This window comes from Hirundo rustica, chromosome 4 (assembly GCF_015227805.2).
Source record: "Hirundo rustica isolate bHirRus1 chromosome 4, bHirRus1.pri.v3, whole genome shotgun sequence".
NCBI classification, from domain to species: domain Eukaryota; kingdom Metazoa; phylum Chordata; class Aves; order Passeriformes; family Hirundinidae; genus Hirundo; species Hirundo rustica.
Window position 1 is genome coordinate 29,247,971 of NC_053453.1, and position 16,264 is coordinate 29,264,234.

General features: G+C 38.4%; 1 protein-coding gene across 2 annotated transcripts in view; it reads left to right on the forward strand.

Annotated features, from left to right (window-relative positions):
* PDZRN4 (PDZ domain containing ring finger 4) overlaps positions 1-16,264 on the forward strand; it is a 236,764-nt gene that overhangs the window by 204,392 nt on the left and 16,108 nt on the right. For both annotated transcript variants that reach the window (XM_040062120.2, XM_040062122.2), the window contains one exon: positions 15,024-15,122. In XM_040062120.2, coding sequence (XP_039918054.1) covers positions 15,024-15,122 — 99 coding nt within the window. The remainder of the gene's footprint in view (positions 1-15,023; positions 15,123-16,264) is intronic.

A 16,264-nucleotide genomic window follows, 5' to 3' on the forward strand; every position in this document is an offset into this window, starting at 1 on the left:
CTGCTGTCAGGCTCTTTCATTTTGTTACTTGATAAGTGTTTCTGCACAATGAAACTAGCTATCAGGTTGTGCTTGTTTTTTCACTGTATTTCCTACCGTGATTGGATTTTACCCTGAACTTCTTAAAATTGGAGACAAATCACAAAATGTATCTCTAGGAAATAAAAAGCAGTTTTTGAATTCAGCAACCACCAGACATAATTTAAAAGAGAAGGTTTCAAGAAATATGGATCCTTATAGAGATATGGGTGTTGTAGTTTAGAAGAGCTGAAATGGTGGACAAGGCTGTGTCTTTCCATCGTCATCAGAGCTGACTAGTATGGTAGGAGAAATAGGAACAAATGTGATGTGTTGTAGATTTTCAATTGAAAAAGCATACTCCTCACCACATGCCTTACCTTATGTAGCTTATGGAACTGCTGTTGTGGCGAAAGGGCTGAACTGACAGCTCAAAGTGGGCTTAGATAATTTGAGACTTCATCATAGAATCGTGGAATGATTTAGATTGGAAGGGACCTTAAAGATAATCTAGTTCCAATCCCTGCCATTGGCAGGGACACTTCCCACTTGACCGGGTTGTTCAAAGCCTTATCCAGCATGGCCTTGAATTCTGCCAGGGATGGAGCATCCTCAGCTCCTCTGGGTGTCTTGCCACCCTCATAGTGAAGAACATGTTCCTAATGTCTCATCTAAATGTTCCCTCTTTCATTTTAAGCCCTTACCCCATGACCTTTCATGACATGCCCATGTGTAAAGTCCCTCTCCAGCTCCCTTGTAGCCCCACTTAGGTGCTGGAAGGCTGCTCTAAGTTCTTCCTGAAGCTTTCTCTTTTCCAGGCTGAACAACTCCAACTTTCTGAGTCTGTTATCATAGGAGAGAGACTTGGTACACTAAATTAGCAGTTATGGCTGAATCATGGTTGCCCCATGGTATAGAGATATTTACTGACACCATTATTCTACTGTTTGGTGACAATTCTTAAGATTCATAGGTATTACAAAGGAAGTGAACAGGTATGTGTGTGCCTGTAGTCTGTGGTCTTGGTTGCTTAGCAGAGTCTGGTTTGTGGGGACTTGGGGTGATTTGCCTTTTTTTCCCCATTCCACCTGTTCTATGATACAAATACAAAGAGAAAAAATGGACTGTGTTTTAAAGCTCTCTTGTGAGGAATTCTCCAGCATTAGTAAGTAGATTATTAGAGTTGTTTCAGTTGGACCTGACGAAGCACTACAATGATCAGGGCATCTAAAACCTGTCCTTGTAATTTCTTCCTTTTAACTCAAGAGGTCTGAGTGGCAAACGCTTGGCCTATGACCCAGCTGACTGCAACTATTGACTAAAAATGGAAAAAGTCACAGTTGAAAGGGGAAAGTGGCACAGGAATATTTTTTGCTGTATTTCTTTGAATAACACTGATTAATAATTAAAAGAAGACTGAGCATGCATTTGGCATAAAAAAGCATCAAGTTATGTATTTTCACTAGAATGTTTTATATTTAAAATGCCTGTGAATTTACATCAGTATAATTTACCCATAGACAATAATAAATTTGGAATTTCTCCCTAACTGTGGCCAATTGTACACTGTAAATGAGTAAAGGATTGAGAAAAGGAGGAGCCCTTTTCTTTCAATTTTTCATTTAAGTATCAAAGTCACTTTTTAAGTACAAATAAATTAAACAAAATCATTTCATTGATTTTCTTCAGTGTTATGATGTCGTGTATTGCTACACAAATTCACAAGCAGGTGAACTAAGGACAGTTGCATTGAGAGACTCGCCAAGTCAATCAGTCGCAGAACTGGTAGTAAAAGCCAGAAGTCTTTAATCGTAATGCATCTCTTTTTTTGGCCATTAAATCCCTCTTCTTCCTTGCTAGTCATTGCGTCATCTAGATAGAAGGGTAATGTCAATAATTTCTGCCAAGGTTGTTCATTGATTTTGAGTGACAAAATTCTGACATTCAAAGTGAATGAAGTTGCTTTCATCTCACCTCCCCTAAGTAATGAATATCCCAATTTAGGGATTTGAATTGTATCCACAACTGCAGAGGATCATGAGAGAATGGGGAGAAAAAGACACAAAACTGGCATGGAGAAATTTATCATGGTTATTACCATTTATTGTGTTTTAAAACAGGAGAAAAATATATCAAGTCAGTGATATTCATTCTGCTTCATGATCTCATAAAACAAGCGCAGAGTTGCTTCTTACTTCACCTGGAAGCTAATAAAAATTCTTAGTTGTTGTCAGAGCTTATGTTTTTCCAGGAAAATGAAGAAAAGTGACTTTAGTTCAGCAACACTTTATTGCTGGGCGACATTACAAGGTATGAAATGTGCTTTCCAGTCAGTGAAGGAAGAGAAAGGTGCTGGCAATATTTTCATATTTATGGAAATCTGTGGATTATAAATCATCTGTTTTGCAGAAATTCTTTGTTTAGACAGTTCTTACATTATTGTCCCACATACTTCCATACATGCTTTACAGTCAAAATGTTTCTAAGGGTTTTATTAATGCTATTTTTCATATGCCTTCTTGATTTTTCATGTAGTCTATCTTGGAAGCATGAAATCTAGCTGTACAGACAAAAGATGGGAGGGAACAATTTATTTTACATATTCTTTTAAAAGCAGCCTAAGTCATGTTAACCAGTTTATTGTAATGTTGCTATTTTAAACATTAGTATCCTCGGAACTCCTAGAGCACAGAAATCATGGGCTGAGTCCCCCAAGCAAGAGGGAACCTTTTACAATATATTGGACTTAAAACAAGGTTTCAGTATTATGCATGCTGGGCCTTCAGAGGAGAAATCAAAAAAAAAAAAAAAAAAAAAAAAGCAGGAGAGGCCTTTTCTCTGGGAGTTTGCTTTTTTATTTAATGAGGGATCTCTTCAAAGAGAATGTGATAGTCATTCCTAGAGGGCATGATTTGGTGAGCAGGAATACAGGTGAAACTGTATTGTGCATCAAAAAGCAAAAGATGAGTTTGCTTTGTATTTCATCTCATGATTTTATGAATCTGCACAAGTGTGTGTTTGGGGGTAGAGGGCATTCTGTGTGCAACAGAAGTTTGAACAGCTGAAACTCAGCATGGATATGGTGCCCATAGACCTCATTTTGGTGCCAGGAAAATCAAAATGTGGTTTGAAAGTAATTTCCTATTGCTTCATGTGCCTGATTTATAGGCACATGTATTAAAATTTGCATATTTTAACTATTCATATTTTAATATGTGTGTACCTCAAGATAAACAAGCACATGGATGGGATGGAATTTTAATAGTGCTTTCTAAGAATTTATAAGTTCAACTTTAAAATTAGCTTTTTCATAGTATTTTGTCTTTACTGTGTCTGAAAGGCATAAGCTAGGTACAGGAAGGTGTATTTCTCATAAATGTAATTGAAAAACTACATTTTCAACTTGATTTCAGTTAATATCCCAAAATAACTTTCACACAGTTGTAGATCTAGGCTGTCCAAACACATGGAGTTGTAACTGGGTAAGAGTTTGAATAGACAGCTATAGGTTCCACTGTCCAGATAAATGCTTGCTGCAGCAGATGTTGGCACATCTGTTATGCCTCCCCATTTCGATTGGCTGCCTGAGTGTTTAGAAAGTGCTGATGAGGCAGATAAATCTTCTGACACATTTCAGGCCCAAAGCAGGCAGGCAGCAGTAACAATGACGTTTATAGAGCCAAGTACTCAGCAGTAACATTTTGAAATACAGCAAATATAAAGTATGATTTTACCAGCAGTAGGTGAAATTTATTATATTGTATTGTGTTGTTTTAATTTATTATTTCATTTATTATATTGTGAAAGCTAATTATTCTAAGTGATTTTCAGCTAATCTGAACTGCAGCTATGATGCTCCTTAAATCTCTAGATTTTGTATATCTAAGGTATGTTGTCTAGAAAAAGGTGCTTGCTACAATTTAGTCAGAACTGTAAGCTATGAAGTTCTTTATTAAACTTAAGGAAGTTGGGAACCAGAAAGAGCTGAGGTATATGTGGGGTTTTTTTGAAAGGGAATAACTATCATCTGGAGACCTGAAGTTCCTGGCCTTATCATAATTCTTACTTTCACCAGGTTTTCTTCTACTCAATGAGAGTGTCAGATTTGAATGTTTTTATACCATTAGGGCCTGGAAAACTCCAGAGTACCAAAGAGGACATTCATGGAATGAATGAATATACAGAGAAGTATGTATATGACAGTGTCAAGTACGGAGACTGTTTTCCAGGTACATAGAGTTTTGCAGGTCTTGGATCTCTTCCAGACCTTAATCTCCAATACAACGAACGATAAACAGAAATGTAGAAGTCACTTGTAAAGATTTTAGCACTGATGTCATATGCTAATATTGTCTCATTCCCTTCAGTAGACATTGCCACTAAATTTTCTAAGTGGCTTTCAGCCACCCCTATTTGAGGCAAGTCCAGAAATTGCAGTGAGCCTGTTGTAGAGGAAATGGATGTTGATTATACAGCTGATATAGTTGTAATTGGTTATGATTTGGTTGGTTATGTTATAGTTGGTTATGTTTTGCCGTATATGGTCTACAACTCTCAGGACAACTCTTGCAGTCTTTACTGACTCATGGTAAGAAGCACTTCCCTAAATATCTAATTGGAATTTCCTGAGTAGAAACTGATACCTGTTGTCTCATGTGACTGTCACAATGCACGTCAAAGACGAGTTTGGTTCTGACTTCTCTGGGTTCTTGCATCTGATACATGAAGGAAGCAATAATATAACCTTATTGAGAAGGTGAATTCTCTTCAAAAGGCTAACCAAATACAGTTCTTCCAGCTTTCCCCTTTTGGAGATTTACTCCAGCCCTCTATATAGTTAATGGACTTCTAGCCAGCCATGGAATACTGTATTCCTACCTGATAACCAAGAGAAGGTCCATTATAACATTTTATGTCAGAGCCATTCCCATTGGAAAACAGATGGGGGAGCAAATTCTGGAAAGCCCCCAAAGGAAAAAAAATATTGGACGGGTTAAGTTTGATGGGTTTGTTCTCCCCACCCTTAGCGAGCTCAAACCAATGTCACAGTTGCATGTGTTCATACACACTGCACAATAGAAAAGATACTACTCCAGTCTGCTTATCTCATTTTAACATAAGGTTGTTTCTGCCTCATCTGTGCTACTCCAGCCTACTTTGTTTAATGAGAAGAAGGTGACAGTGTAGGCTCCAAGATTAGAGAAAAAGAAACACTTCACTGCATATTATCAGTTAGCTAATTATACTTTAACCTCCTCTTGTATCCTTGCAAATTCACATTTCTATTGAAGAAAAGACCAATAACAAGGACTAAAGCTGACTGCTGAAAAATACTACATATAAGAATTTTATCATGGATCTCTCCGCTCAGAAAGAAGGACTTCATGGTTTTCCCAAAACCACAATATTCCAGAAGGGGTGTTTGGTCTCAAGCAGGAGAAAACATATATGCATACATATCATGGGAAAATATAGGCATGTAGTTAAATATCTCTAATAAATTAGCATTCATACCGCACCATGGGAAGAAAGAAAAGAAATAAAGAGGATGGTGGAAAAATCAGGGAGAAAAGTAAGACCATGGCTTGTTTGAAAGAAGACAGTGGATTTTTTATTTTCCAGTAAGTGTGATCATCCAGACAATAGGGAAGAAGTTGGTTTTTAATAGCATTTAGAGTATTTTAAGTTTAATATTTCTTATAAGAGTTTTTTGATTTATAATTTTGACAGGAATTAGAAGATTTAGTATCATACATGCTAGCTAAGCTTCAAGAGAAGTCTGTGACTTCTTGGAGGATACACTGTCAGCTGTTGAGCCTTTAGCAGCTGGGAAGCCTGTAATTTGTAAAGGATTTTTTTTTTTCCTTCTTTGACTTCCAGATCACATACACTCACTCTAAAGTCCACCATGTGTTTTAAGCTGAAATATCCTTTAAATGTTAAGTCAGAAAGGCCACACAAGGTCTGCCAGGCCCACAGAATTAAGTGTTTATCTCATCCTTTATGCTTTAGACCCTTCTTCCCACTGCAATGCTGAATTTGTTCATAGCCCAATGATCACAGGCTTCTCATATTTGTAGTCCAGCTCCATCATTTGTCCAGCCCAGCCAGTTGCTCCATCTGCTGCATGACTGCTGTCTGCTCCCTGTCCTCACCCAAAGGGAATCTCAGCTGACACCAGGGTGTCATCCTTCTCCCACTCATGGCCAGCAGGCTCTAACTGATCATCACACATGAGATTGCTGAATACTCATTGGCAGGCCTACCATGTCTTAAGTTTCTCCATTGTTTGATTTTTCACATATAAGTGTAATGCATACCAACAACTTTCACTCTAGAGCTGCAGGGTGAGAGTGAATTCTCACATTCATTGGAGTTTCTTTATTATCAAAAGATTCAGCAGCTACAGGGCCAAATTCTGCTCTCCCAGTTGCACAATGATAGTTAATTAATAGATGCCTGTATGTCAGCATATTAATTCTGGGGTTTTCTGCTAGTCTTTTCTTTCTTTTCTTTTCTTTTCTTTTCTTTTCTTTTCTTTTCTTTTCTTTTCTTTTCTTTTCTTTTCTTTTCTTTTCTTTTCTTTTCTTTTCTTTTCTTTTCTTTCTTTTCTTTTCTTTTCTTTTCTTTTCTTTTCTTCTCTTCTCTTCTCTTCTCTTCTCTTCTCTTCTCTTCTCTTCTCTTCTCTTCTCTTCTCTTCTCTTCTCTTCTCTTTTCTTTTTTCTTTTCTGTTTGTTTTGTTTTGTTTTGTTTTGTTTTGTTTTCTAACACAGGTATCATTGTCTACAGCATCCTGCCATCCCAGAGCATTCTTTGTCTGGACACAAAACAGCATGAGGCTCTAAGGGTAGCTATAAAGCAGGAATCAGTAGGAAAGTGATTTCTCATACCACATTGTGTTTGGGTTTGGATTATGCACTTGAAAAATGCTTGCTCATATCTCTACATTCTGCTTTGATGTAAACAAATCTTGTGTCAGAGATTCTTAAATTTAAACCAGACTTTAAAAAATTAGGATTATATGAGACTTCATCCTATAAGGTAAAGGCCCCCATCCCTTGGACTGAGCATTGTTTTTCCCCACCATATGGAATGGAGATAACCCTCTGTTTCTTTGTGGTAAATTACCAACCAAATCCATTCTGGCAAATCTGACACCCAATGTGATTTGTCCTTTTCCATGCTGTTTATGAGAAGTCAGGACAGTCTTCTGTCAAAACTGATAAGTGAGAAGACACTGGGGAACGCAATTTTATTTTTAACAGCACAGCTGCCAGCAGTTCCAACTTGTTTACATCTGGGCTGGCTCTGTCTTGCTCCATAGCTTTTCTATTTCCATCCAAATAGCCCCCAAGTACATTGTGGATGTGCCGGTCTGCGTGAAATCAGAATAACAGAACATACTGGGACTGTTAGAGAGAGGAAAAAATAATTTATTTCTTTAGGTTATTTTCACAACTTGAGAATGTCTACCACATCTCTATAGACATTTACAGAATAGGTTCTAAAACTGATCTATAATGTACTAAAATCCTGCAGTGTTTGTAACCTTACATGGTGAAGATACCAGAGGACTTAAGAGCCTTGCTTTACTGATAGAAGCATTGTTTTTCTGGTGAAAGTGAAGAGTGCTTGTAAATTAAATCCCCTGCAAGCTTTGAAATACAAAGTTTATTCATTGTCAAAAGAATGCAATAGGACCCTGCAGTGACCTGTGAAGGGGAGGCTATTTCATTGCACTCTGTTTCACACTGAATACTTCTGGAACATAGCCTACAATTAGCCGGTGTTACAAAGATATTAATATATTTCCTGGAAAATCCCTTTGACAGGAGCGCATAACTCTTGATGGTGTTAGGATAGTTCTGAGGTCTAGGATGCCTTTGCCTGCAGTATTACCTGCCTTCTGTCTGAAAGCTCCAGAATCCCAGGAGGTTTTGATCTTTTTTTATTGGCACACTTTAGAAAGCTGCAGTGATAGGCATTTCCTCTATACAGGCTCTCCTGCAAGCTGTTTCTTTACAGCAGCTCACCCTAAACACTCAGTTGTCATGGAGGTAGAGTGAGAGAAGGGGTTTTTGTTGGACTGATCTATCTTACGACAGAAGAGCTTTTCTAAAAACTGAAAATTATTGTTTCCTTTTGCCATTTCTTTTTTGCAGTCATGAATAAATAGGTAGTCTATATGGTTTGTCATTAAAAGTTACTGAAGTCCGGAGATGGCTGTAGATGTCATTACTCTGATTCTGTGAATTGTGGGGTAATCTGAGATTTTCACTTTCTCATTATAAGCATATACCCTTTCAGGAATTGTAATCATGCTTTTAAATTAACTGTTAGATGGTTGCCAGGAAAGATTCTCTGAAGTGTAACTGACCTGCTTGGCATGCACTTACAGAGAGATATAAGCTCTGCATGTTCCTATATAGTCCTATATATAAGTTTGCACACATAGACACATGCCCATGCAAGTAAATAATTAAATATTTAACACCCACCCCAACCCTGAAGGCAAAATACCTACCTTAGTATGAAATTACTTTGTGAAATATACAGCAGAGGTGTCACAGACTCTCTTCATCCAAACAGAGAGAGGTAATGCATAGAAAAAAAAATCAATAGTTGAAATAGATTTGATGACTTCTGCCAATGCTAGGATTTCTATCGCTTTCTTCTGAGTTTCTTTAAATTACTTCTGGTCACCATTAAAGACATAACCTCTGAAAAAAGTGCTCGGTGTTGGGAGCATGATTTGAGTAATGAGAAACATGATACCTGTTTAAAACAGTAAGTATCTGTTTAAATGTATCTTACCCATTGTCCACACTCTGATCATTTGTACGTGACACTCACAACTCCTCCTGCACGGTACAAATTCGTGGTGAAATAAACTCTGCTTTAAAATGAAGTCTAAAGAATATCATTTATTCTGCTAATGATGTTTGTTTTGTTACAAACCCTTCTGTTTTACACCCACCCTCATTTGCAACACATGATTTTATGTAACATGTAATACCGTTATCATCTCTTCTGAATTTGAGATGATTTTTTTATTTAGTAGCTCCACTGTTAGACCTCCTAGGGCTTCATTAGATTGAACTGTTCCTGTATGAAGAGTTAAGGTTCTGTTTGTATTATTTTCTTTTCATGAGCAGAATTACTTGCTAGTGATGATGAGTGTGTGGCATTAGGAAGATTAAATATTATACAAAGTAGCAATGTAAATGACCAGTGATTTAGCAACCTGGAAAAGGTAAATCCTTCAGGTCACATGGAGAAAAAGACCAAGAAAGTGAATGCTGTCAGCAAGATGCTGCCAGGTGCTTGGCTGTTTGAAGGCCTGTCTGATAAGGATCCCAATGATTGCATCACTGATGCAAGATAAGTGATGAGACAAGAACTGCAGATTTGGAATTACTAAACACTTTTATGAGACTGAGACCAATCTTTTCTTAGTTTCCATAGTTTACAGAAACTAACAAGAAGCTGAAAAAAAAAAATCTTACTTACAGAACCTTCATATAGTAACCCTGACAAAAAGTGTGAAAAGCAGCCAAAATTCAGCTATGCATATGAACTGGAGGTTGACCTCGCCCATAAAGATGTAGAATCAAGATGATACTGCAGAATGAATCTTAATTTTAAGATGTGTGTAATCCATGTCATCCTTTAGCACTTCTGTCTGATGCCTCAGAAGCCTGACACTAGTTCAGATAGATGAGGATTTTTTTTTCAGTGTAACTAATTTATTAAAATAAGTCAGACTTTAATGTACTTTCTCAGTTAATTCCTCATTGAGCTATTCTGTAAGTACTCTGATCTCGGCCTTTTGTGCTTCATTCATTCAATTACTCATTCTGTCAATTATACGATTAGCAAGATGAACAGTAAAAGCAGTTTCTCAGCAATTACTATAGGTAAAAAAAAGGAAAAACAAAGACAAAAGTAACTATTCTTTTCTTATTTTGCTTTATTATTTTGGTGTTGTTTTTTCTTAAAACCTATGCTAAATACTACACCTCTCCACTTTGGATCATCAGATATTGGGCCACTTGTTCCATTCAATAAGCCTTGATTTCCTCTGAAAGGGCTATGGCACAGAATAACTTGCCTGACACAAGACGCTGCTTTACAAGTAAACAAGGACCTGTCAAAAAAACTGTCAGCTAAAATCTGTGTATTTTAGCATTTCCAAACTCTTGGGTCATCTCACTGTGAGATACATTGTGTAAAGAGCTCTGCCAGGTAGTGGACTATAAAGGGGTAAAACATAAAGGTGCTTCGTCTTATCCCTGGGGTTGTTTCAGAATCTGCTCATGACCACTTACTCAGCTGTGGGCAGTAACTCAGTTATTGGTAGTAAGTGCATTGTTCTGGGTGGCTGTGAAGATAACATTTTATTTTCTGTTTTGTTTTGTTTTATCCTTGATATTGCAATAATATCAACCAGTAAGAATTATAATCTGGGTTTGGTCCAAAAGGTACTAGTAATCCTTCACTGGTACAGAAAAATTGCTAAGCCCACAGACATGCTCATAGACTGCATCGCTTGGAATTCTTTTGCCTTAAAACACCGTTACATTACTGTAGACTTGGTAGATGGAACTTGTCAGCCATATTTCAGACATTTAGGGATTAAGATAAAGCATCTCTGTACGGCATTGTTTGTTTAACACAAGGAGGTTTTCAGACTGGCGGCATTTTTTCTTTCTGCTGATGGAGTAGGAATCCTTCTCCAGTATGCTGTTGCAATTTGCTTTTCTAAAACCTATATGTGTCCTGTTGTGTTGGCTTTTAATTTAAAACCTGTTGTTTTCATACCTGTAAACAGCAAAGCTTCCCTTCTCATTTCTGTCTTTTTTTCATCCCCTCTATTTATGAGTGTTGTTTGAACTGGAGAGGGAAGAAAGCACAGCATTTTTGGTTTTACAGGCTAGACTATGCTAATATTTTCCTCTAAAGATAATGGAGCTAAATGGGATGAGTAGATTCTAGCTAATGCTTAAAAAATAAATAGTTGACTGTATCACAAACTGAATATGTTTAGGATCTTCTGCCTTATTATGTCACAAAAATATAAACTTTGACCTATGAATAACAGGTTCTGTTACACTGGGGAGTAACACTAATTAAAATTGATTTTTTTTTTTTTTTTAACTATGTCTCAATGGCAAGATAATATTCTCATTGTAATGAGGAATTTCATGTTAGCTGATCATACAATGTCCATTTAGGAAAAATACTGTAGTGTTTGGATTTGCCCCTTCTAGTGGACCCATTACTCTGACATGCTGTATGGGTGAAGGAAGCTCTGTAGCTGTGATGGTTTTGATAGTCTGTTTTGGTCTTTTAAGTGGATTAAACCATTGCAGCAAAGTCAGATGGGGATTTTTTTTTGAAGGATGTAGAGTATTTATAGTATTCTTACTGTGCTTTTCAAATGCTCTGCAACCATTTATTGTTTAATGTGCTTCTGCTCTGGTAGTGTTTGCATTATTTTCTGCTTATAGATAAGGAAAACAAGTCACAAAAAGTTGTGTGGGGTGACTATACCAATGCAGTTACAACTGAACAGGGAATAGGGACTTAAAAGCACAAAACTAATGGAACTCTGCTAGAAAGATCTGTCTTATGAGGCAAGATATTCCTATTATTTTTTTTTAAGTACTATGAATTTGAGAAGGTAGAGAAATTTAAATCCTACATGATGTGCATTCTTTTTCTGTCTTTTCTATATCTTCAGAATTTGGCTACTTTGTAAATTTGCATCTCAGTCTTTCAAGAAAGGATAGTCTTTATTCTAATTTCCTTGTCTGTCTTTTAACCAAATAATGTACGGCAAAACACTTTAAAAGTATTGTATTTACTGTGGAACTACACTGAATTTTTGCTCTGGCCACACGGAGGAAAAAAAGCAGCAAGTCAAGGATTTAGCAATTTGACATTGATTTCTGTCACTTGGCAGTAGAGTACTTTTCATCTTGAGAGGTGGCTGCCCCCATTGTGGCCAAAAGAGAGGAAGGCTATCGTCTCCTGAGTTCTTCCTGAGCTTCAGTCCCTCTCATCCCACCATCTGTCTGTCAGCACTATCTATATCCAAATATTATTTCTCACAGATTTTGAAAATACTGAGTTTTGAAAACTGGCAGTTCTGTCCCTACATGCACACAGACAAAATCCAAAGAGAAAGGAACTCTGTGTGTATGTGCATGCACACATGTGTGCATATATCAGAAAATATTTCAGAGAAGGAAATAATGTCCTTACAAATTCATTAGTGCTGCCAAACCTACTGCTTCTTCTGTTAAAGACCAGTTGTGAGGAGAAAAACTCCACAACACTATAAAGCACCTGTTGCAAAATACTACATCAAATGTATTTGACTGTGATAGTCCAGGTTCTCTAGTTTTTCGCTTGCTGCTCATCTGTTGAAGTTGTTTCATAGGTGCTTGTTACACAGATGTAGAGATCAGACTTGTGAGCTTTTTCTCTGAGAGATGATTTATTATTTCATGCAAAGTGGTTTTAAATTTTCGAAAAATATTTTTCAATTTTTTGGTTTGTTTGCTTGTGACCAGGATATATTGTGTTTCCTGTAAAAAAAGAGATGCCATGAGGTTGTTGGGTACTTTAATACTGAGTACCAGGATCTCAGTTGTAGGTATCTACAGCTTCTAAGCAGCCACAGCCATGTGCAGCCATCAGACTACACCCCATATAGTCATTAAGGAAAGACATAGTGCAAGACTACCAAGTACTAACCGCAGCTCTTAGATCTGTCACTGGGCAGAGAAGTGAAAGCTGTGGTAGCTCAAGTACTGTGTGCAGCCAGGGCTATAGCAGCCCAGTCTGAGGACGCTTGTCACTGATTCTTGTCATCAGCTGGTTCTCTGAGGTGGTTTTGGTAAATCTCTTAGACACACAGGATGAAGCCTGTAGGCTCATCCTCATTTTGCTTTGCTCTTTCATGCACTCAATGGTTAATTTTTTTCTACTCATTGAGCCAGCACACTAAGAAAATTCAGTTTGTTTGCAGCCTGAAATGTTGCTACAGTTTTGTGGTCGCATTTTGAGTCAAATCATCCGTGAGAATTTCAAGGTCATTCGTGTCTGAAGAAATTGTGTTCAGAGCAGTCCTTGGGGCCCCTGTCCAGCCTCAGCTTGGGGATACAGGAGGTTGTGCCAGCAGGACAATGAAAGTTAATGGATTTCAGCTTGTGCACAGCTCCCCGTTTGCCTTGATTTAAAGGTCCCAGTTTTGGTTCTTTATGGTGTATTTAGGTTTCCTTATAGGCCTCTGAGGGACCACAAACTACTTTATTCCTTAAAAGTATACCTTGTTGCTGTAATTGAAGCTGTTTTGTTACTGTAATTTCTCCCTAATATTACAGTTCTAGTCAAGTGGTCTTTCCCTCTGGAGGCATCTATTACTGTGGGTTTTGAATAGGCCTCCCTCCAGTACATATCCTTTTGCTCCCAATGCCAAAATCGGGTCAGTGTAATTCCCTTCCCTAATAAAACATACTTCGGTGTTTCTTCTTTCAAACCCAATGTGTAATGTGTACGGGTGAATAATTGCACTCTTTACCACCCTACACAGAACTCCTGCCATATCTAAGAATGACTAAAGAATGAGTTTCATGAGTTTTTTTCTACATTTTCTTTGTTTTCATGAAGACATTGAATGTCCAAAGTCCAGGGAGAAGCTTATAGGGTTTATGCAGATGGTGAACCTGTGTAGATTTACATTCTTATGAGGGAGCAGGGGAGCAGGCCATAGCAGTGCACTCTGTGAAAGATGTTCAGCTGAAATGAAAACATCACGAGGCTCATTGGCTAACCCATGTGTGTGACCCATGTAAACCCATGTAGGTTTTTCTGTAAGTTGGGGTATTTTGATACCTGGGCTCCACAACTTGCTGGACTCAGTAGTGAGTCCTCACTGCTGTGTACCCTGTGCCTGTATGTGGATTAGTCTGCATGACATCTCTGGGAGTGGAGGGGAACAAGCTCTGTATCACAGAGAACTCCGCATCTGAGAACTAAAGCAAAGTTGGTCTCTCCTTTTATTGCATAGCCACAGAAGCAGAGGCTGTCAGGGTCCAAAAGTGACCTGAAGACTCTCTTTACATACAAATACCAACTAAAGTTTCCCACTTGCAACTAAGCTAATACTCTGTGTTATTGGGTTCATCCTGCTTTATTACAATTATATGTTTCACATATAATTATATATGTTTCACAATGTTCAAACCAAGTGCAGCTTTGCATTTTTGTGAAGGGGTCCCCTATGAAACCCTGAAGATGCTTAACTCAGATGGGTGTATATAGTAGTTATCACTCTACCATCTGCCCAAAAACTTGCACTTTTCAGGAGATTGCCACTGCTGGGACATCTGGCACTAAAAATATGTTTTCTGCATGATCTCACAATTGAGGAAAATGTCACGGCTGTTTAGCTCCACAGGAGATCTCTTGAAGCATCTTTCTGTTATCTAACAGCTTCTGCAATGAAGCACCACTACACTGGCCAGGGAAGGAATTATGCCATTAATGGAAGCCTGTATTTCTGCTTTATGGCTTGGATTGCTGTCAGAAGGGAGTGGCACTTGTGTGATGGATTGATTGATGGTAGCCAGTCTGTCTTATATGCTATAAATCAGCTGGTGTGATGTGACTAGAAGGACTATGTAATCTCCTGTAAGTCAGCTTCTATTACCCAAAAGTCAAAGACCTGTACAGCACAGCTGTATTTCTCAAAGTTCGGTGTGTCTTACTGAACAGTTTCTGTCTTGCTTGAACCTGCATTGTACTGGGATTTCCTTCTTAATTCACAGTGTAATTTCCTCCTTAAAGATCCACCCATAGCATTCTGTCTCAAGACTGAGCAGAATGTGTAGGTCATGCAGCATGATTATCTCAGCAGCTTGGTGCTTCCTTGTGCTGTGCAGTTTTTTTCCACCCTTGGCAAGAGCCTACAAAAAAGCCTGTGTATCTTCTCGTAGGAGGTGGAGCTGTGCCGAGTTGGCAGCCAGGAGAAGCTGGGGCTGACTGTCTGCTACAGAACCGATGATGAGGAGGACACGGGAATCTATGTCAGTGAGGTAAGGACAAACCAACACATTACTGTCATTGGACAGTTAGCATCAACACCCCTCGACCGTTTCTTGCAAGTAAACAACAAGGAGACAAACAACACCTGCAAAAGTTATTTTCCTTTTCCACGGACTGCTTAGATTCCTCCTCACAATTTCTCAGGCCATGGTTCTCAGGCCGGTGTGAGAAAGTTATGTGACTTAGTTTCACAGACATTGTGCTGCTGCTGCCTGGTCTCTCACATTCAGCATCCACAGGGAGGAGTTTGGGAGATGTTCATGGAGGGCTACACGTGCCAGGGAATGGACATGCAGATGCTCTTAGACAAGAGTGCAGAAGTGTTGGCCACCAACCAGCTCATGTCACTCTGAATTCTTTTAGATTATCAGTGCAAATCATGTTGCCCAAGCAGAGTAATTATTACTAGTGGGCTTCTTTCCTATAAGTGCTTTTAACTACAACACTGTAGTTAGTAAACCACAAAGCAGTCTGAGAATGGTCTGAATTTTGAAAGAAATGTGTCCTTATGTTGAAGATCAGGCAGAGCTTTTGAGGAGAAAAGTGTCTTCTCCACAGCCCTGCTTGCATTCTCCTTCTGCCACAGCCTCAGTAATCCTAACATTGGTCAAACATTATTGTATTATTTTTGTGTTTGTTACTGTTGTGGTACACACAGACATACCACAGATGGGTGGAGAGAGTAGATTGAGAGATTAATATGTTTGAAAACCAAAATATAGAATTGTAAATACTGAGGTGGGGTGAATCCTCAGGTTTTCACTGGCTCCACTCAGAAAACGTGGCACCCAGCACAGATTGTTAGCATTTCATAATGTCAATCCACAAGACTTCCAAGAGCACCATCTCCCTTTGAGGCTCCAGTCATTCAAAGAGGGCTTTTTTTCTGGGTGAAACAGAAGTCTTCTGAGTCCAAGGTCACTGCTGATTGTTCCGCATGAACTGTGATCACAATTGGTCACTTTTTTGACTTGTTGAACGAAATTTCAACCTTAGAGACAGGTTCTTCACTAAAAGGGGGATTTGTTCCCGGAACAAGGCTGTCCAGGGGTGTGGTCACAGCCCCAAAACTGTCAAAATTAAAGGAGCAACCAGACAAAGCTTTTAGTCATATGGTTTTCTTTAGGTAGTC